Raw genomic sequence first — 21,625 nt, 5'->3', positions numbered from 1 at the left:
TAAGGAATGTCAGTAAGTTATTTCTTTTGCTCCAGTGTAATGAATTTAACATATATCACTGTTTAATTGGGTTGGCTTGACAATCAACATTTTAAGAAATGAAACAGAATTGAATGAAAGGTATCTGAGTACATCCGAGGTAGTTAGAGTACAACTTAATGTAATATTTCTTTTATTTTTTTAAAGATTTTACTTTTAAATAATCTCTACACCCAACATGGGGCTCAGACTCACAACGCTGAGATCAAGAGTTGCATGCTTCACTGGTTGAGATGGCAAGGTGCCCCTAATGTAGTATTTCTTAATGCAGATCATAGGATAAACTTTTATTAAAATACCAAAGTACTTTAAATAAAATTTTAAAACAGATATTAGTATGAGCAAAAATAAAGCTCATCAACCATCTTATCTAAGTGGATCCCATATAGGTAAAGTTCATGGATTATAACTTGATAAAAATTGGATTTTAGTTTACTTTTATATTAAAATTGGTTGGTTACCTGAACAATCAAATGTATGTGAAACCAGACTCATTTGTAACCCATGAATCTTTAAGTATCCATATGCTTATATATTGAAAATTTGAAACCATTTGGCTTCTATCAAAATCAGTTAAAGTTTGTAATCCAGCAGAAAAAGAACATGACTTAGACAGGAGGTTTAGGAATCAGATACACGGATATGAATTCCAGCATCACCACCCACTGATACAGTGACCTTGGGCATGTCATTGGATCTAAATGTTAATTTTCTTATCAGTAAAATGGGAATAATCTACTTCTATGATAGTTGGAAACAAATTATAAATTATGAATGCACACATGTGAAAGAAGCTTAAAAACTTAAAGTGCTATGTAATTGTTAGGTATCATCATCAAGTAGGTAATTAAATTCTTGTGCAAGTAGAAACAGAAAACTTTTCTTAATTTTTCCTCCTCTCCTAAAAGTCTCAAGTGCTGAATGTCTTATGAAGTATTTTATCAATTTCATTATTTAATTCACTGCAAATGGAGGTATTTTCATCTATACTTTTATATACAGCTTTTCAAAATACATAATTCTTTCTGAAGATCTTATAGGAAACTCAAGTATTATCTCAGGACCCTGGAAAGGTAAATTAACCATTATTGTGAAAGGGTAAACTGGGCTGTAACCAAATTTGCTAAGGAAACATAAAATATATTGAAAACAAGTTGCTTTATTTAATACTATGCATACAGATAAGTGGTACCATTAAAGTACCAGAGCTCAAATCCCTACCTGGAAATGTTTTTGGTTATTCAAGTTAACAAATATACTTGAAGTTAAAAAAATCTTATTTACTTATTAAACATTGCATTTTTAAAAAGATTTTATTTGAGAGAGAGAAAGCACATGTGTGTGTATGTGTTCATGAGTACAGGGAGTGAGGGAGGAGAAGGAGAAGCAGATTCCCTGCTGAACATAGAGCCTGACATGAGGCTTCATCTCAGGACCCTGAGATCATGACCTGAGCCAGACACTTAACTAACTGAGCCATCCAGGTGCCCCCAAAATTATATATTTATTTATTTTTAAGTAATCTCTATACCCAATGTAGGGCTCAAATCTAAGATTAAGAGATGCACACTCTGCTTATTAAACTAAGCCAGCCAGGGTGCCCCCAAAATAAAAATTATTACAAATAAATGTGTAATGTATCTGACCAAGCTTCCTACAAGACTGATCTCATTAATACATGTTCTAATCAAACTTTCATATATTTAGTCTCTAAAGACCACTTACATTACAGTATCTAGCCTTAGTCACAAGAGTATTGGACTCACCTTAATAGTGCCGCCAACAACTTCCATTACCTTGCCTCGATACCACATAGTATCTGATCCTCTTACTGCACAGGCTTCTCCCTTTTTCCAGAAATAAGGCTCCAAAAGACCAAGGCATTTTAAATTACTTTGAATTTCATTCATCATTTTTATTAGCTCGAATTCTGAAGAAATTATTAAAAACAGAAAGCATTTAGGAAGAATTTACTACTATTTTCAATATGAAATCATCAATAACCTTTAATAATTTCACCACCTATACAATAGTATAAGGAATTAATAGAGCTTTAATAAAAATCTAATTCTGTCAGGGCACCTGGGTGGCTCAGTAAGTTAAGCATCTGACTCTTGGTTGTGGCTCAAGTCATGATCTCATGGGTCATGAGGTTATGCTCAGCATGGAGTCTCCTTGAGATTCTCTTTCTTTCCCTCTGCCCCTCCCCCACCAATTCAAGTGTGAACTCTCTCCTTTGTAAAATAAATAAATCTTAAAAAAATTCTAATTCAGTGGGTAGTTTCTATATGTTTCAAAACATACTATTAACTGGTAACATGTAAACAATTATTCTGATCTCTGGTTACAAATGCAAGCATTATTTGGGAATATAGCATCATTAAAAGCTCTGAACACACACCAGATAGTCTAATATAAAAGAACTACCACTTTAAGATAATGCCATTTTGCCAGCGTATCTAAATAAAATAGAACACAAGCCAGGTATTTCTTGATGCTTCGACAGATACAGCATAATGCTGGGATACAAAATTAAAATTCTTTTTTTTCTTTTTTTAAAAATTTTTATTTATTTATGATAGAGAGAGAGAGAGAGGCAGAGACATAGGCAGAGGGAGAAGCAGGCTCCATGCACCGGGAGCCCGATGTGGGATTCGATCCCGGGTCTCCAGGATCGCGCCCTGAGCCAAAGGCAGGCGCCAAACTGCTGCGCCACCCAGAGATCCCCAAAATTAAAATTCTAATGTTGCTACTTACTGATAATTGGATCATCATTTATTTTATTTTTTTAAAGATTTTATTTATTCAACAGAGAGCAAGCGAGTGAGCACGAGTACACAAGCAGGGGGAGCAGCAGAGGGAGCAGGATGGGGTGTGGCAGGCTCCCTGCTGAGCACAGCCCAACATGGGGCTTGACCTCAGGAGCCTGAGATCATCATTACCATAGTGAATACATATCCCTATAACAGATATCACTGAAGGCAGGTGTGGGGTCAGCTCTCACATCCGTTCTACCATTGTTGATTCTGGTTGTTCCTTCAGTTCCATAAGCTTCGGTTTATTCTACAAACCCGGGATAAGAGAACTTACCTCCATTATCAATACCTCCAATACAGGGGACTAAATGTAAAAACATCCAGCACACCACTTGACAGCATAACAGTCAGCCAGTTTTAGCAAAGACTATATATAAAGATCAAGCAAAGTTTCTGGATTAAGTACTACTACTAGAGGTCTCAAACACTGCTCACATCTAGAATAGCGAATTGCACAGATTTTATTTTTGAATTAAAAAATAGTATTCAAGAGATCAACAAACTTCAACAAATTCACAGCCACCTACTCATAAGTGGACTTACTATGGAGTTAAAGTTGCTTAAAGACCCATGAGTGCTAGAGATACTATCAGTTATCAAGTGTTCTGGATGCACCCAGGTTGTAGTAAGGAGACTGGTGACTTAGGAGATCTCAGGAAGGATCTGAGTATTCTCGAAAGGCCCCAAATCTCCACTCATTTACTATGGTATCTTTCCTCATTCTAAATGAATATATTCTGTATCTTTTTTCTTAGAAAGCCTCCAAAGCTGTGCAAGTGCCAGGTCTCACAAACTGGGAACCACCCCCATGTTTATTTTGGCCCGTGTCTATTCCCAACATTTCCATAAATGATCTAAATGTGAAAAGCACCATGCATGAGTTATTTCACTTAACCTTACAGCAAACCTGTGAAAATGAGGTTAAATCTTGCCCTAGGTATTTCAATCTATATCTTACTAGAGAGAACTGGAGCTGCTACTACTTTTACTGATTAGTCCTACATAACATAAAAGATATTACCTGACAATTTCGGTACTACAAATATAGTTCCATCATCACCAATGCAGCTGACAATTGCCTCAAATACTTTCATGTTAGGAATAGCTGGTGGTTTATAGCATCCAGTAGTTCTTGGTTTTGGAATTTTCGGCTGAAATTCAGACACCTTGTGTTCACTAATAACATCAGCAGCTTTTTTGTCAGGGTCAAAGTTAATCTTAGTAACCATTGAATCTTCTTGTTCCAGGGAGATTTCCAGAGACTTCTCAGATGATGACTGACTGTTACTTAATTTTTTAATTCTGTAACATCCAAAAAATAATATATCTACACATGAGCAAATCTGTTACATAAAATGAGTATAATTTAAGTTATAATAAAAATTATTTTAAATTATTCTATTTTCTTTCAAATGATAAGCCTTTATGAAATAGCTGCATAATTCTTCAACTAAGATTGTTCCCACGTGGTCCTCAGCCTTGAGATAGCTAGTAGTTTTAGTGCTGTAAAAGCAGTAAAAAATATCACAGTGGCGAATGTCAACTGTTTTAACTTGCCTAGCATTTTTCACTTCAACATTTATCAAGTAACTGCTTTAACCTAAAGCCAGTGAGCCTAAAAAAAGACACATACAGGGCATCTCTACACAGAGCCTAGCTGTATGTCAATACCTAGGCAGTTAAGCCAGCATACCACCATGCCTCATTAACTACTTCATGTCATATTTTATTTCTGATTTCTGATTTCTCATTCTCCTTCCAGTCCATCAGGACTGGGGTCCTGGTCCAAATAAGGTAAGATATAATAATGCAAGATAAAAAAAGAAATCTGGCCATATATGGTACAAAGTGGCTACTTGGAACATGTGTTTGCAATTCCAGTATACATTACAACTAGAAGGAAAGAAGTAAGAAGAGGAAGCTAGGGCTATAACAAAATCCTAAACCTTTGCCCCTTTGACCAGTGGCACCACCTTAAACCATAGACTTAGTCTGAACGGTCTTTAAATGTAAGTAGTATTCAATTACTTTTCGTCTATCCATTTCTGTTTCACATAAACACAGTTTGGTATATGTCTACCACATTTCCAACATAAAGCTTAAAGATTTGTCATTAAGCAAATGATGTCAAAGGGCTCAGATCTGGTCACCACTATGTAATTTTCTTTTCCTTTGGTTTAGAGTGTAAATGGCAAAACAAAAGGGAAAATATAAAAGCAGAAATGCCAGTAGGGGTTTAAATATGCAAGAGCTAATGAGCCTGAATAAAGTAATTAGTAATCCTGAATAAATTTATTTCTGAACTGGTTCCTCAAGGTTAGTTTATAAATCATTAGGAGCAAACAAGATGAAATTCAGGTTTGAAAGCACAGATATGAAGACATACATAGGCAAATAAGACACTTTCATTACAAACTAATGTTAAAAAAGTCTATACCTCCTTTCTCTCAAAGCCAAACCCTTTTTGATCAAATATTTAGAAACATCAACACGCTCTCCTTTTTCATCTCTGCAGAAAATTTTCACAGGTAATGGCCATGTTGTATTGTTTTCCTGCAGTGATTTAAGAGCAGAGTAAATATGAAACACTAAAAGGAAACCTTGTTATAAACATACTTTTTTTTTCTTAAAGAATTTTATTTATTAATGAGAGACAGAGAGGAGGGAGGGAGAGAGAGAGAGAGACAGAGAGAGAGAGAGAGAGGAGAGAGAGAGGCAGAGACACAGGCAGAGGGAGAAGCAGGCTCCATGCAGGGAGCCTGACGTGGGACTCGATCCTAGGACTCCAGAATCACACTCTGGGCTGAAGGCGGCACTAAACTGCTGAGCCACCCAGGCTGCCCAACAACATACTTCTTATAGGCATTTCTTCCACATTTATCCAAGCCAGAAAAATAAATCTCCAGCCAAGTAAAGTTATTTTGATATCTCACCCTATCAGAGAAAATAACAGGAGACAGAGTCAAGGCGGACAGACAGATGGTTTGTGAAATGTGTCAGGAAGATCTCACTGTCAAGGTGAAATTTACCAAAAAAGTGGGTGTGTGTAGGGAGAGGCAGACCAAAAACTTTTTTTTCAGCCCATAATAGGCTGGGGAAACATCACTTACAAATTTCTCTATTTTCCTAAACTTTTTGTAAATTACAAAACTGAAATGTATTTTCCCAGGTGTGTCTCATGTGTGTAGTGTATGTGTGTGAAAATAAAGGAAAGAACTACAAGACCTATATTCAAACGGAATTATGAAAATGGAGAATGTACACACACAAAAAGTAACATGGAAAAAAATTAAGAAATTCTAAGAAATTTTCTCATTTAAGAAAATTCTAGTTTTAAATGCAATAAAAGTATCAAATTAGAATAAAAGGGAATATTTTTAAGTGTTCTGAAAAAATATATCCCCTTTTCTCAAACCCATATTTTATTGCAATTTACACATTTTATTATATACAATTAATAACCAGAAGCCTAACTCCCCAATTTGTAAAGAGCAAAAGGCTTCCACAGTGCATTATAGCATACATACATTGTTTTTTAACATGCAAATTATCAATTCAAGAATGATACTTTAGAAATGTTTTAATTCATATAATCATTATGGGACATCTATTATCAAATAGGTGTTATAACTTGACAAAAAAGGGCTGCCAAAAAGTTTGCTGTTATTTTCTCAATAAATTATAGAAAACATGAATGAACTATTCCTTATATATATCTATTATAACTGTTTACCTCACTACACACCTGTAAGATTATAGTTGCTACAGCTCCAGTCAGGTACAATGAAAGACAGTCACAAGCTGTAGCTGTCCACTTGTCACTCCCACCAGTTGGTCTAAAACAAAAAAAAACAATAACAAGCAGCATTACAAAAGCATAAAAGTGAATATATTCACTATATATATATGTATATATATATATATATATATATATATAAACTAACTACATACATAGTAAGAAATCAATTTGACTTTGTGTTATTTTCACAATTTTCTTCCCCGTTTTCATAGCCTTTTGTTTATTCCTTTCTTCTACTTCTGGACCATATCATATGCTAACTTATGTATAACTGTTCTGAACTATACTTGAGAACACTTAAAAAGGTACATTTTAAGTATTTTTTACCTATGATGAACATTCACGCATGCTGACTAAACTATAAACTCTGAGAGAGCAGGGATAATGTATTATGTATTATGTCTATTATCATATCCCTAATGGCTAGGATAGTATCTGGCACACAGTAGGCACTTCACAATTATTTAATGGAAATTTAAAAAGAACAGTTCCTTTGCAATGATAATTCCACTGCCCAAACACTTTTGGAAGTTTCTTTCTGGAATTTAAATCTAATATGAATTGCTACCCATGAATAAAAGCCTAATTTATAGGAAATTTACTTTCTATATTCATGGTAAAAATGCTCAATAAATACTGACAGATCAACGAAAATCAGAATATCCAACTTCATCATCTATTTTAGTTTGAACTGAAACTGAGTGACCTGACCTTCTAACCATCACATTTACCTCCAAAGAATAAGAACTAATATTACTAAAGAGATTACAAGTATCATAATGCAAGCTCTGAAGGCTCTCCAGACATGGTTTCTAGATCTGGAGTTCCATTGGAGCTGACCCACTGAGTAACTAATCTGGACAATCTTTTCATGTTAAATAGTTTATATGAGTAAACTAATAAAATCAACTGTGCATTTAGTTTGACCAAGAAAGAGTTAGTGTATATGCTATACTATTTATCAAGAAACCTAGATACTGTTCTTATGAGTTAAGAAACTCAAATTGTCAATGACTCCTAGAATTAGTTATGGGTTTTTATTATGATGGCATTCAGATAAAAATCAGTGTCAGCATTAAGATTTTACTAGATTATGAATATCTTTTGCAAACATCAATTTTTAAACATCTGGAAGTATTTACATTTAAAAATTTTTTGGTTTGTATTCATAAAACTGTATGTTTTAGTTGCGAAAGATGAAAAAGTTCTGGAAATGGATAGTGGTAAATGTTGCAAAACATTCTGAATGCATTTAATACCACTAAAGTGTACACTAAAAATAGCAAATTATATGGTAGGTATATCTTCCTAAAATAAGACAAAGATTTCTCAAAAGGGTGATAAAACATAGTGATTAGAGCTCCAATTCTGAATTCAGACCTTGTTTATAATCCTAGCTCAAAAGTTAATGGATGTATTACTCTGGATAATTACTTAACCTCTTGAAGACTCAATTTCCTTATCTATAAATAATACTTTATCTATTGCTTTAAGATTTATTGTGAGGACTAAAGTAATGCCTGTAAGGGAATTAATACAGGGTTCAGAAGTGGTTAAGGTTAGCTATTATTAAATTCTTGAAATAATGGTATTCCATTAGAGTCTAAAAGATATAATCCAAGGTGTGGACAGGAACACATTCTCTACATTATTGGATACAATTAAAGGACCGATACACTTCTGTTCAATTGTTCTGACTGAACTGTTCAAGGGAGAAATAAAAACTAGGATAAGATTTATATAGTATGTCAGCCTGAGATTTCCATTCCAGGGCATGAAATTCTTTCAATTTATAGTACAAACTTGTAAATATGGTCTCGCAGTCACTATTGGTAATCACAGACAGTGGGAGAGGCACCTGTAAGATTAGAGAAATGATCTGTGCAAACAGGTGGATTATGGATAAGCTCTTCAAGGACATAAAATAAATGGTCTCCAGCAATTAGAATGGAAAGGGGTCATGAGAACAAGGTATTTTTTGGGGGAGACCAATTTTAATGCCATGTAAGGAAATACTGGTGACTGAAGCTGCCTGAAAAAGAAACAACCTCCACTGAGAGAGATGCTCCACAGCAGTGAATTCAGCAGACCTTGAATGCTCATTTATTAGGGCTGGTATACAAAAAATTACTGTCATGATGCCTCTAATATCTTTGAGTTCTAAGTCTAAGATTCTTTAATTCTTTTATTTTTAATAATGTATAATTAACACACAATGTTATACTAGTTTCAATTGTACAATATATTGATTCAAGAATTCCATACATTACTCAGTGCTCACCAGGGTAAGTTTGTCACCATACAACATTATGATAACATTATTGTTATGATATGCTGACAACTTTCAGCTCATGACTTTATTTTATAATGGGAAGTTTGTATCTCCTAATACTGTCTATAAAATTCTATAATTCTTGTTATGAAGAATTAGATTTCCATGGATTTACCAATGAAAAAAGGCCCCCTAGAAGCAAGAAATTGCCACTTCTATATTTTTCAAACAGAAATCCAAGGATAATATATATCCATATTAAGTCTCATAAGAACGTATTATGAACAGTTATACATCAACAAATGAGACAAATGGATAGAACACATAATTCTCATAAACACAAGATCTTCCAAGACATAATCAGAAAGAGATAATTTGAATAGACAATTGGTAGTAATGAAAGTGAAGCAATAATTAAAAAAAAAAACAAAAAACAAAAAACAATTCCCAACGAACAGAAGTCCAGGACCAGATGGCCTCACAAGTGAATTCTACCAAAAATTTAAGGAAAGGAAAGGAAAATACCCTCAAGCTATTTCTTTTTTTTTTTTCTTTGAAGATTTTTATTTTTATTTATTTACAAGAGATACAGAGACAGAGAGAGAGGCAGAGACACAGGCAGAGGGAGAAGCAGGCTCCATGCAGGGAGACTTTCAAAGACAACATCCAGATGGTGAACAGACATGAAAAGATGGGCAACATCACTAATCATTAGAGAAATGAAAATCAAAATCACAATGAGATATCACCTCACTCCTGTCAGACTGGCTACAAAAATACAAGCACTTGTGATGAGCACCAGGTGCTGAATCACTATACTGTACACCTGAAAGTAATATTACACTGTATGTTAACTAACTAGGATTTGAACAAAAACTTAAAAAAAAAAAGCCTAAAAAACATACAAAAAACCCCCACAAGAAATAACGTGTTGGTGAGGATGTGGAGAAAAAGGAAACCTTCCACACTGATGGTAGGAATGCAAACTGATACAGCTAATGTGGACAACAGTACAGAGGTTCCTTAACAAGTTAAAAATAGAATTACCATATGGTACAGTAATTCCACTATTAGTTACCCAAGGAATCCAAAAACACTAATTTAAAAAGATATATGTGCCCCTATGTTTATGGCAACATTGTTTATAATAGTTAAAATGTGGAAATACCCTAGGGATATACTGACTGATGGATAAAAATGAGATGTATACGTACAATGGAAAATTACCCAGCCATAAAAAAGAATCTGCAACAACATGGGCAGACCTAGAGGGTATTATGCTCAGTGAAATAAGTCAGACAGTGAAAGACAAATCCCATATGATTCCACTTATATATGGACTCTAAAAAATAAAAATATATACAGACTCATAGATACACAGAACAAACTGGTGGCTGCCAGAGGTGAGAGATGTGGGGAAATGTATGAAATAGGTGAAGGGGATTAAGAGGAACAATTTTACAGTTATAAAAATAAATAAGACAGAGGTTGTAACAACTTTGTATGGTAATAAATGGTAAGTAGACTTACTGTGGTGATTTTATAATGTATATAAATATTGAATCACTATATGGCATACCTGAAATGAATTTAATATTGTACACCAATAACACTTCAATAAGTACTTTAAAACAAACAGAACCACGGTACCATTAATCTACCTAAAAAAATTCCTTAATATCAATAATTTAAATGGTGTTCACATTTTCAAATGTTTCAAACCATTAATTTGAATTCTTTCCCTTAATGATTTTTTGTTAAAGAAACTGAGTATGGGATGCCTGGGTGGCTCAGCAGTTGAGCATCTGCCTTTGGCTCAGGGTGTGATCCCAGAATCCCTGGATTGAGTCCCACACTGGGGTCCTTACAGGGAGCCTGCTTCTCCTTCTGCATATGTCTCTGCCTCTCTCTCTCTCTCATGAATAAATAAATAAAATATTACAAAAATAAAGAAACTGAGTCATTCGTTCTACAGGTTCCATGACTGGGTTTAACTGATAGCATTTCCATGGTGTTTAATATGTTCCTCCGACCCTTGAATTTCCTTTAGATTCATAGGTAGGTCTGCAGTATTGATCAGATTCAGGTTTCTATTTTTCTTTTTCAGCAATACTATTCCTAGGCTTTGTTTGTGTACCTCTATCAGGAAGCACATAATGCCCAATTCTCTTTTTGTGGTGTTAGCAGCCATGGACAATCACTGTCTAGACTCACTAGTTTATTAAGGTTGTAAAACGGTAAAATTATAATGATATAATTCTTCCTTTGTAAGCTGGAATACTTACAAAGAACAACTTCCCCTTATCAACTATTTGATTATCCTGAGATACAGATAATACAGGAAAAGACAAATTTTCATTTTCCTTATTGACCAGTTTCAGAATAATGAGGCAGTTCCCTAGAATCCTATGAAGGTGACCAATAAGATTTTTTTTTTTTTAATTTATGATAGTCACAGAGAGAGAGAGAGAGAGAGGCAGAGACACAGGCGGAGGAAGAAGCAGGTTCCATGCACCGGGAGCCTGATGTGGGACTCGATCCCGGGTCTCCAGGATCGTGCCCTGGGCCAAAGGCAGGCGCCAAACCGCTGCGCCACCCAGGGATCCCACCAATAAGATTTTTTAAACTGCGTTATGAATTTAGGGATTTAAATATACCAAATGCTTTATTACAATTATCCTACTGATGCTAAAGTTGTCCCATATTTGGTAAGTGGAAGTTTATTCAGATTGGCTATGGAGTCTTTTTGTCATAACCTGTTTTTTTTTAAATTTTTAATTTTATCCATGAGAGATACACAGAGAGAGTGAGAGCAAGAGAGGCAGAGACACAGGCAGAGGGAGAAGCAGGATCCATGCAGGGAGCCCGATGCGGGACTCGGTCCCAGGTCTCCAGGATCAGGCCCTGGGGTGAAGGCAGTACTAAACCGCTGAGCCACCCGGGCTGCCCATAACCTCAGTTTTTTTTTTTTAATTTTTTTTTTTATTTATTTATGATAGTCACAGAGAGATAGAGAGGCAGAGACACAGGCAGAGGGAGAAGCAGGCTCCATGCACCGGGAGCCCGACGTGGGATTCGATCCCGGGTCTCCAGGATCGCGCCCTGGGCCAAAGGCAGGCGCCAAACCGCTGCGCCACCCAGGGATCCCTTATAACCTCAGTTTTTTATAGTGTTCTTGTTTTTTGCTATGACAAGATATTCTAGGTTCATACTGTACATTTCCTGTCCAAGATCTAGAATCAGTTTCCCAAAGAGCTCTAATCTCTTTTATTGGGAAATGGTATTTGGAAACCACAATTTGTTCTAAGACTAAAAGACATGTATTTTTTACAATTAAAATACCCATGAATTTCTAGTGATAATTCGGATTCCAAATCAAGAGTACAAGGTAAATTAATCTTACTATCTTTATCATGGATCAACCATACCAGGTCTCAATGTTACACACAAAATTATTATTTTGACTTATCCTGCAATACACACACAGTAGTTTCAGTAACATTACAACCAACTTTGGGATTAATGAAAAAAAAATTTTTTTTGAAGGGCACATATTTTTTTTTGTCCTTAGGATATATTCTGGTAAGGATATACAACCAACTTATTATGTTTTAAAGTCATTTGAAGAAGGGGTGCCTCGGTGGCTCAGTCAATTAAGCATCTGACTCTTGATTTCAGCTGAGGTCATGATCTCAGGGTTGTGACATATGGCTGAGTCAAGCTCTGCACTGGGCATGGAGCCTGCTTGAGATTTTCTCTTTCCCTCTGCCCCTCCACTCCCACCCTCCGTCTCATCTCTCTCCCTCCATTTATTTTTTATTTTTTTTTTAATTTTTATTTACTTATGATAGTCACACAGAGAGAGAGAGAGGGGCAGAGACATAGGCAGAGGGAGAAGCAGGCTCCATGCACCGGGAGCCCAATGTGGGATTCGATCCCGGGTCTCCGGATCGCGCCCTGGGCGAAAGGCAGGCGCTAAACCACTGCGCCACCCAGGGATCCCTCTCTCCCTCCATTTAAAAAAAAAAAAAAAAAAAAAAAGGGTCATTTGAAGAAGTATCTCTGAGAGACTATAATTTCACTTTCCTCACTAGCTTTACTAATTTGTTCATATAAAATATTAACATATTTCCCATGTTAAAATCAATATTGTTAGCAGCCTCTTCTCCCCAGTATCTTATTGGAAGTACTTACTCCTAGCTAGTAACAATAAGGCAAAAGGCAGGCTTATTCCTCTTTTCATACTTTCCTTTCTTGGTACATTTTTAAAAATTGTGCCATATCTACCTTCCAAACCATACTGCTTCCTTACAATGATCTTTTTATCTTTGTTCTTTAGGTAAAATAAATGTAACACTCACCACCAGTTCTTACATCAAATCCTCTCACTGTTGATTAATTAAAGCTTGTTCTTTTACAGCTTTCTCAGGAGTGGTTCCTACTCTGTCTGTAGTCTTTATACAGAAGGTCAGTGTGAGGGGATATAAAACCCATACCTTGCCATTTTCTTCGAGTATTTTATTTTTATTTAAAGATTTTAATTTATTTTTTCATGAAAAACACACACACAGAGAGGCAGAGACATAGGCAGAGAGAGAAACATGCAGGGAGCCCAATGTGGGACTCAATCCCACGACTCCAGGATCATGCCCTGGGCTGAAGGTAGGCTCTCAACCGCTGAGACACCTAGGCGTCTCTCTTTGAGTATTTTAAAAATGTTACTTCATTGCCATCTGGCATCAAGTGCTGGTGATGACAGTGTGATCTTCTTTCTCTTATAAATTAATAATTTTATTAGATAATCTCTGAGTGTCAGCATTGCTGAATTAATTTTCAAGATATGCAATGTACCCCTTCAATACATAGTTTTAAATCGTCTTTTATTTTAGGAACACTTTCTTGTAGTTTTTAGTATTTGTTTTGTTCTATTTCTTTTAATTTTCTTGAGATTCCTAGTACACATATGTTGAGCCTTTTTTGATTTTAGGGATCTTTTAAATCTTTTGAATTTTTGTTCTTTTTTTTTTTAAATTTTAAAACCATCCTTTTTGCCTTTCCATTTCTCTTAAGGCATTATCTATTGTGTATTTGCTTTTGTGTTTTTTCTAGTTTAGTCTATTTCTGATATGATTTTATTTCTATTCTTGAATGTTGTCATTTCTCATTTCAAATATTCCTTTTTCTATAATCAATCTTATTTCTGAGTTTTTATAATTTTATGTTGTTCTTCAGTATCATTTTCTAAATTTTTAGTACATTTTGAGATTTACAGTTTTATAGTTTTGTTAGCATGCCTTTTTGGTGGGTATCCATTACCTTTAGGGATATATTTGGCTCTTAATTTTTTTTTTCTCATAGCAGTTTGTATAGAATTTGACTATAATTCTTTCTTTTGCTCATGCTTTAAGTGTAATAAAATTTCCTATGCCTTTAGAAGGAAGAAGTGAATCATAATTGCTTTCTTAGCATCATGGCTCTAGAATTCTCTGGTGGTGTTTTCCCAAAATGACAGATAATATGGCCTCATATTCTGAGATCCTGCTCCTCTCTCCGACTTTTGTCTGGATCTTTTCTTTCGTTTGCCCCGTTGTCTGTCTCGCTCAAATTAGGCTCTATTCCCAACAGTTTCTACTCAGTATGAGGTCATGGAAGAGAGAGTATCATTTTACTTCCAAAAGTTTTATGGCTAAGGCTCCAGTACCATGAAACTGTGGCACATTTTAGATTTTAGCATCTAACTATGAAAAGCATCTTGCATTACTCCCTTCTCAGTCTTAGTTGCTGTTCTCAGATTGGCTTGCATGCTCCAGTGAAATATCATTCCCAGTCAGCTTTCATTCCATACAAATGCTGATAACCATAAGGATCCATTAGGGCATGGTTTGCCACACCTGTGTATCTGGAGGCCTAGAGGGAAACCGCCTAGTTGTCTACTTTTGTTGTAGAGATTGTGCAGTCTTTAGTTTTGCTATTGAAGTTGATCTATGTTTATGGTAGAATTCTACTAGACTCAAAAACTATTTTTTTTAATTTTTATTTATTTATGATAGTCACACACAGAGAGAGAGAGAGAGGCAGAGACATAGGCAGAGGGAGAAGCAGGCTCCATGCACCAGGAGCCCGACGTGGGATTCGATCCCGGGTCTCCAGGATCGCGCCCTGGGCCAAAGGCAGGCGCTAAACCGCTGCGCCACCCAGGGATCCCTCAAAAACTATTTCATGCCACTTTCCCAGAATCCTCTCTAATTAACTTTTTTGGTAATTTATGCATTTTTAGCTTTCCATGCAATACTATGCTTGTGAAATACATATTATTTCTATCTGCCTATGTTCTTCAAGTATTTTTTTTAATATTTAACACTGAATTCTACCTAAATACCAATCATACTGACTTATCTCTATTCTTTAGTACCACTAAAATTTATGTGCTTCTGAACTTTTATCTTTCTCTCTTAAGACCTCAAAATTAACTAGATTTATGAAATTTCAGAATGTTAGTAAAATGAAAATTGACAAGAACCCATCCAAAAAGAAAAAGATTTATAATTATTCAACAGTGAGAAAATTTATTCAGCAAGTAACTACCTTATATCAACAAGAGCGCATTCCAAAGATAATCTTCCTATTGTCCTTAAGTTTTCTTGAAGTTCTCGTAAACATGTAATATTCACGACTAGTTCAACACCCACGTCATACAGTAAGACCTATGAAAGCAAGAACGTTGAGTCTGTGGAAAAACAATATTCAAAATATATTTTGCAAACTGAATAGCAGAATCAAAATTCAATTTAAAAAATTTCAGGATAAAAACACTGAATGCATTCACCTTCACGATTACTATTTTTAACTCTTCATTTACCTCTACCAATGTGTCTGTAACCATTCTGATGATCTGGCCTCTTCGCCACTGATTTTTATCTGGGATCTTAACAGCACAGTGCATATCATTTTCCCATTTAATAGGTTCCCATTTTGAGTTTTCATATGCAGCTACCATCTTCTCTTCTAAACTATATAAAGAAAAAAATTAACTTTCAAATTTTTTCTTATATAATTCTCTGACCAAGTTATTTTCTACTGTCACTCCTTACCCATTCTACTCCAGCCAAATTGGGTACCCTGTTCTTGCTTGAATACCCAAGTATATTTCCACCGCAAGGTCTTTAACTAGCTCTTCCCTCTATGTGAGATGATCTTCCTCCAGATATCCTCATGGCTTATTCCCTCCCTTCCATCAGGATTTATTTCAAATGTCACTGTCTTCTTGAGGTCTTCCCTGATTATCCAAATTGACTTCCTCCTCAACTGCTTGTTCTCTATTGTCTTTGTCATCATCTACAGTATATATGTAATATATATTTTTTATTTGTCCATTGTCCCTCCCTCTACTAGAACTTAAGCTTCATGATAGCAAAGACTTGAAATGTTTTTACCACTATATCCCCAAGACCTAGAGTACTGGTTGTCAAATAATAGGTGCTCAATAAGTATTTGTCGAACGACTAATTCCAATATAGTGAAAATAACCAGTAAAAATACTATGTATACTTTTAACTAGTTTTTAAATGACTGTTTAGCTGAAATAATTTTACTTTTAAAATTCTACATTTATAATTTTTAAATCTTTGAAACAAAATATAGAAAAGAGCCCATGGGTAATACATAGTTTCCTTATATGTTATACCTATTAAGTAAGTTTTCTGTTAATAACCACTGAACATAAATCTTCTCAGGAGATATCACATTACAGATATGTACAGGCAGTTCCTTATTATAAAGTGATTGGAGATTCTCATTGGGTAGAGATTTTACAGACACAGGATTTAAGCTGTTTACTTCATTTGAAATAATTTCTTCTGGAGAAGGATCCCATACTTCAATATGCTTTCTGGAATTATCTTTGACGGTGTATCTAAAAAATAAAAAACAAACCCATTAGCAAAAAAGAGTAGTTTGCAAAATATTTGTATTTACTTAGATCTAGAGATGAACAAATTTTAGCTATGATTCAGTTTCCCAGTTTTGATATTAATAGTTTTAGCTTCTTTCTTTAAAAAAGGGTTAAACAAAAAAAATTAAAAAAGGGTTAAACACTACCAAAGTACACACACACACACACACACACACACACCCTAAAAACCAAACTTCTATTTTCAAAACAGTTTAAAATGCCAAGTTTGCTGATGAACTCGTGTATAGACTTTTACTCCCAGTTGTACTACAGAATTCAGTTTAGGTAAAATCTCCAGTGGTAAACCTTCTAGAAATCCCGCAATAGTGTAACTACCCTTAGCAGAGTCCTTATCACACGGAAATGGTAAGCTTGACCATCTGACCTTCCTACTACATACTCAGCTCCCTGAGGGCACAAACAACCCTTATTCATCACTAGGTATAGCATTTGCTACAATGCAACAAGTAGGCATATAAACATCTCTTGTTTATATAACCAAATAACAGAAAGAGAAAACTCGCTAATGGGCTTTTAAAAACTTCACTGAGGTATATTTTCCACGCAAAAAAAAAAGTTCACCCATTTAAATTGTATGGTTCAACGATTTTTAGTTAACTTTATCAAATGGTGTAACCATAATTATATGTAGTTTTACAAGATTCTCACCTCTCCAGAAAGATCCTTCATTTCCATTTACAGTGAAATCTCTCACCCCTAGGCCAAGGCATCCCCTAATAAACTTTTTATGTGTATAAACTTGTCTTTTCTGGGCATACCATATAGATGGAATCATACAATATACAATCTCTTGTATCTGACTTCTTTTTACCTAGCTTAAAATTTGAAGTTTATCTATGATGTAGATGCGTCGGTAGTTTATTCCTTTTAATGGCCAAATAATATTCCATTGTATGAATATATAGTATTTTGTCTATTCACCACTCCCTGGATATTTACATAATTTCCAGTATTTGGCTATTCTGAATGATGCTGCTATGAACATTTGCTTATACATTTGTATATAAACATATGTTGTCATTTTTCCTGGATAGGTAACGAGGAGTGGAATTGGTGGGTTGTGTGGTAATTTTATGTATAGCTTTTTGAGAAACTTGTAAACCATTTTCCAAAGAAGCTATACATCCCTATATATACCTTTTACATCCCTGACAGTTCTGAGGGTTACTACACATCTTCACCAACATCTATAATTGTCTTATAAGTAATAGCTACTCTAGTGGGTGAGAAAGGATATCTCATGGTGGTTTTAATTTGCATTTCCCTAATGATTAAAATTGTTATGCATCTTTTCATGTACTTAATAGCCAATTATATACCATCTTTGGTAAATATCTGCTTATATCTGTACCCATTTATTAGAGGGTTGAATTATTTGTCTTCTAAAGTTGTAGGAGGTTCTTAAGTCCTTTATGGGCCATGTTTGGCAAATATTTTCTCTCACTCTGTCACTGTCTTTCCCTTAATACTGTCTTTCAAAGTACACTAGCTTTGAATTTTGATGAATTGTGCTTCTGGTGTCATAACTAAGAAATCTTTACCCAATTTACATTCCTAAAGATTTCCTCCTAGAAGTTTTGTTTTAGCTCTTAAGAGTATAATTCATTTTGAGTGAACTTTGTGCATGGTGTGAGATAAGGGCTATGTTCATCTGTTTTTGCTGCTGGATATCCAATTGCCATAGCATCATTTGTTGAAAACACTTATCTTTTTTCTAATGAATTGCCTTTGTGCCTTTGTTTAAAAAGTCAATTAATTATAAATAAAGGATTTATTTCTCAACAGTCAATTCTATTCATTCATCTATAGATGTCTATGTTGGTATCACACTTCTCTTGGTAGTCGTAGCTTTCTTTATATTAAATTCTGAAACTGGCAAGTGGAAGTCCTTCAACTTTGTTTTCAAAATTGTTTATTTTATGCATTTTGCATTTACATACAAAATTTGAAATCTTGTCAATTTCTAAAAAAGGTCTGCTGGAATTTTCACATAGCATGAGTTGAACTTTTTTTTTTTTTTTTAAGATTTTATTTATTTATTCATGAGAGACACACAGAGAGGCAGAGACATAGGCAGAGAAGCAGGGTCCATGCAGGAAGCCCGATGCAGGACTCGATCCCTAGACCCATGAACATGCCCTGTGTCAAAGGCAGACAGACGTTCAACTGCTGAGCCACCCAGGTGTCCCTAGTTTGAACGGAATCTATAGCTAATAGACTTAAAAACATTTTAAAAAGTGAGATGAAATTCACATAAAAGTATTTTGAAGTGAGCAATCTAGTAGCATTTAGTACATTCACAATGTTGTACAACCATTACACCTCTAGTTCCAAAGCATTTCTATCACTCCAAAACAAAATCTCCCTAAAGCAGTTGCTACCCATAATCCTCTCCCCTCTACCCCTGTTGACCACCACTCTATGTTCTGTCTCCATGGATTTAACTATTTTGTATATTTCATATAAAGGGAATCATACAGTATGCCACCTTTTGTATTTGGCTTATTTCACTTAGCATAAAATTTTCCAGGTGTATCAATATTATGACATATCAAAATTTAATTAATTAAAAATTCATTCATTCATTCATTTAGGGGCGAGGGGCAAAAGGACAAGGAGAGAAAGAATCTTACACAGGTTCTACACTCAGTATGGAGTCCAATGCAGGGCTCAATTGCACAATCCTGAGATCATGAGCTGAGTCAAAATCAAGAATAGGATGCTTAACTTACTGAGCCACCCAGCTACCCCAAAATTTAATTCCTTTTTAAAGGCTGGATAAGGGATCCCTGGGTGGCGCAGTGGTTTGGCGCCTGCCTTTGGCCCAGGGCGCGATCCTGGAGACCCGGGATCGAATCCCACATCAGGCTCCCGGTGCATGGAGCCTGCTTCTCCCTCTGCCTGTGTCTCTGCCTCTCTCTCTCTCTCTCTGTGACTATCATAAATAAATAAAAATTAAAAAAAAATAAAGGCTGGATAATATTCCATTGTATGGCTATCTACCACAATTTGTTTATTTCACTGCTGATAGACATACAGGGTGGTTCCACCTTCTGGCTGCTATGAATATATATGTACATGTGTTTGTTTGAATACCTGTTTTCAATTCTTTTGGGTATATATATCCAGGAATGGAATTTCTAGGTAATGTGGTAATTCTATATTTAAGTTTTTGAGGAATCTTCAAGCTGTTTTCCACACTTGCTTCACCATTTATATTCCCAACAATGTGCAAGGGTCAAACTTCTCTATATTCTCACCAATACATGTTATTTTTTTCTTTTTTTTTTTACAGTCATTTTGGTCTGTGTGTACAGTGGTACAATAGGCTTTTAAAAGATAAATATTAATTTTTGAGAATGTATTATATATAAGGTCTAAAATTTAAAAATTTGAATTTTATGACTCTTTCCAGAGAAACAATACATATACATGTATTTAATACTTTTTTGGTTACAAAAGCTAAACATCCATAATTGATTATATGCCCAAATCTGGTGGCTTATTAAATTAATGTGCACTGGAAAAAAACTTAGTTAAAACTGTATGACTTTGATTTTTTTAAAAAACAGTTTGGATAAATGAGAGGTAAGAAAATATTTCATGATTATAATTAAAACAAACTGGAGGAATGGGAAGCTTCTCAAGTCAATGGATATTATTACTACTATCTTTAGTCAATTTAGTAACTAAATGTATAATTTGTAACTAGAAAATTCTCAATATTTGAATTTACATGTAAGGAGAATGAATATATATGGAGAGGTGCAAAAGGCATGGAAATTTTATTTTAAAAGCTAGAGAGCTCCTGATGTATTTTATAGAATGCTACTCCTCCAGGAAAGCTGCTACACTGTCACAAAGAACTCTTCTTTCCAAAATTTATTTTGCTTACTGTGGAAGAGAGTTTTGCTTTAGCTTTAGTGCTCCCCTATAACAATGGCATATCAAAATGAGGTGATGGGTGCTTGCTGTTTTCCTCTGATCCTATGATGTTTTCTTGGATTATTCATCTAATAAATGCCTTATTCCCTAAAGCTGCCTAAAACAAAGGGGAAAAATTTAAAGTTTAAAAATAGCTTTATTCCATGACTCATAAAAGAATGAGCTGAGAAGTTGAATTTCACTGAAATTAAAAATATCTACTCTTTGAAAGACACTATCAAGAGGATGAGAAGAAAACCACATACTTGGAGAAAATATCTGCAAAAGATATACATCATAAAGTACTATTATCCAAAATATACAAAGAACACTTAAAATTCAATAAGAAAGTTACTCACTTAAAAAATGGCTCCAAAACATTGAGAGGAACCTCACCAAAGAAGATATAAAGATAGCAAATAAGCATGTAAAAAGATGCTCCACATCATATGTCATCATGGAAACACAAATTAAAACAAAAATGAAATACTATCACTACACATATAATCGAATAACCAAAATCTAAAATGCTTACACCACCAAGTGCTGGTGAGGATTTGAGGCAACAGGAATACTCACTCATTGCTTGTGTGAATGCAAAATGGTACAACTGCTTTGGAAGACAGTTTGGCAGTTTCTTACACAACTAAATACACTGTACCACACAACCCAGCAATCACATTCCTTGGTATTGATCCAAAGATTCTGTCTACATAAAAACCTGCACGTGGATGTTTATAGCAGCTGTATTCAAAATTACCAAAATCTGTTAGCAAACAAGATGTCCTTTAGTAGGTGAATGG

General features: G+C 34.8%; 1 protein-coding gene across 1 annotated transcript in view; it reads right to left on the bottom strand.

The window, feature by feature from the left end:
* RNF17 (ring finger protein 17) overlaps positions 1-21,625 on the bottom strand; it is a 119,901-nt gene that overhangs the window by 32,554 nt on the left and 65,722 nt on the right. Inside the window, exons 20-26 of the mRNA XM_072719741.1 lie at positions 16,611-16,838; positions 15,786-15,936; positions 15,512-15,630; positions 6,601-6,691; positions 5,293-5,408; positions 3,877-4,157; positions 1,806-1,969 (exon numbers count right to left, since the gene is read on the bottom strand). Coding sequence (XP_072575842.1) covers positions 1,806-1,969; positions 3,877-4,157; positions 5,293-5,408; positions 6,601-6,691; positions 15,512-15,630; positions 15,786-15,936; positions 16,611-16,838 — 1,150 coding nt within the window. The remainder of the gene's footprint in view (positions 1-1,805; positions 1,970-3,876; positions 4,158-5,292; positions 5,409-6,600; positions 6,692-15,511; positions 15,631-15,785; positions 15,937-16,610; positions 16,839-21,625) is intronic.

This window comes from Vulpes vulpes, chromosome 9 (genome assembly GCF_048418805.1).
Source record: "Vulpes vulpes isolate BD-2025 chromosome 9, VulVul3, whole genome shotgun sequence".
Lineage (NCBI taxonomy): Eukaryota > Metazoa > Chordata > Mammalia > Carnivora > Canidae > Vulpes > Vulpes vulpes.
This window is presented reverse-complemented; position numbering and strand designations above follow the sequence as displayed.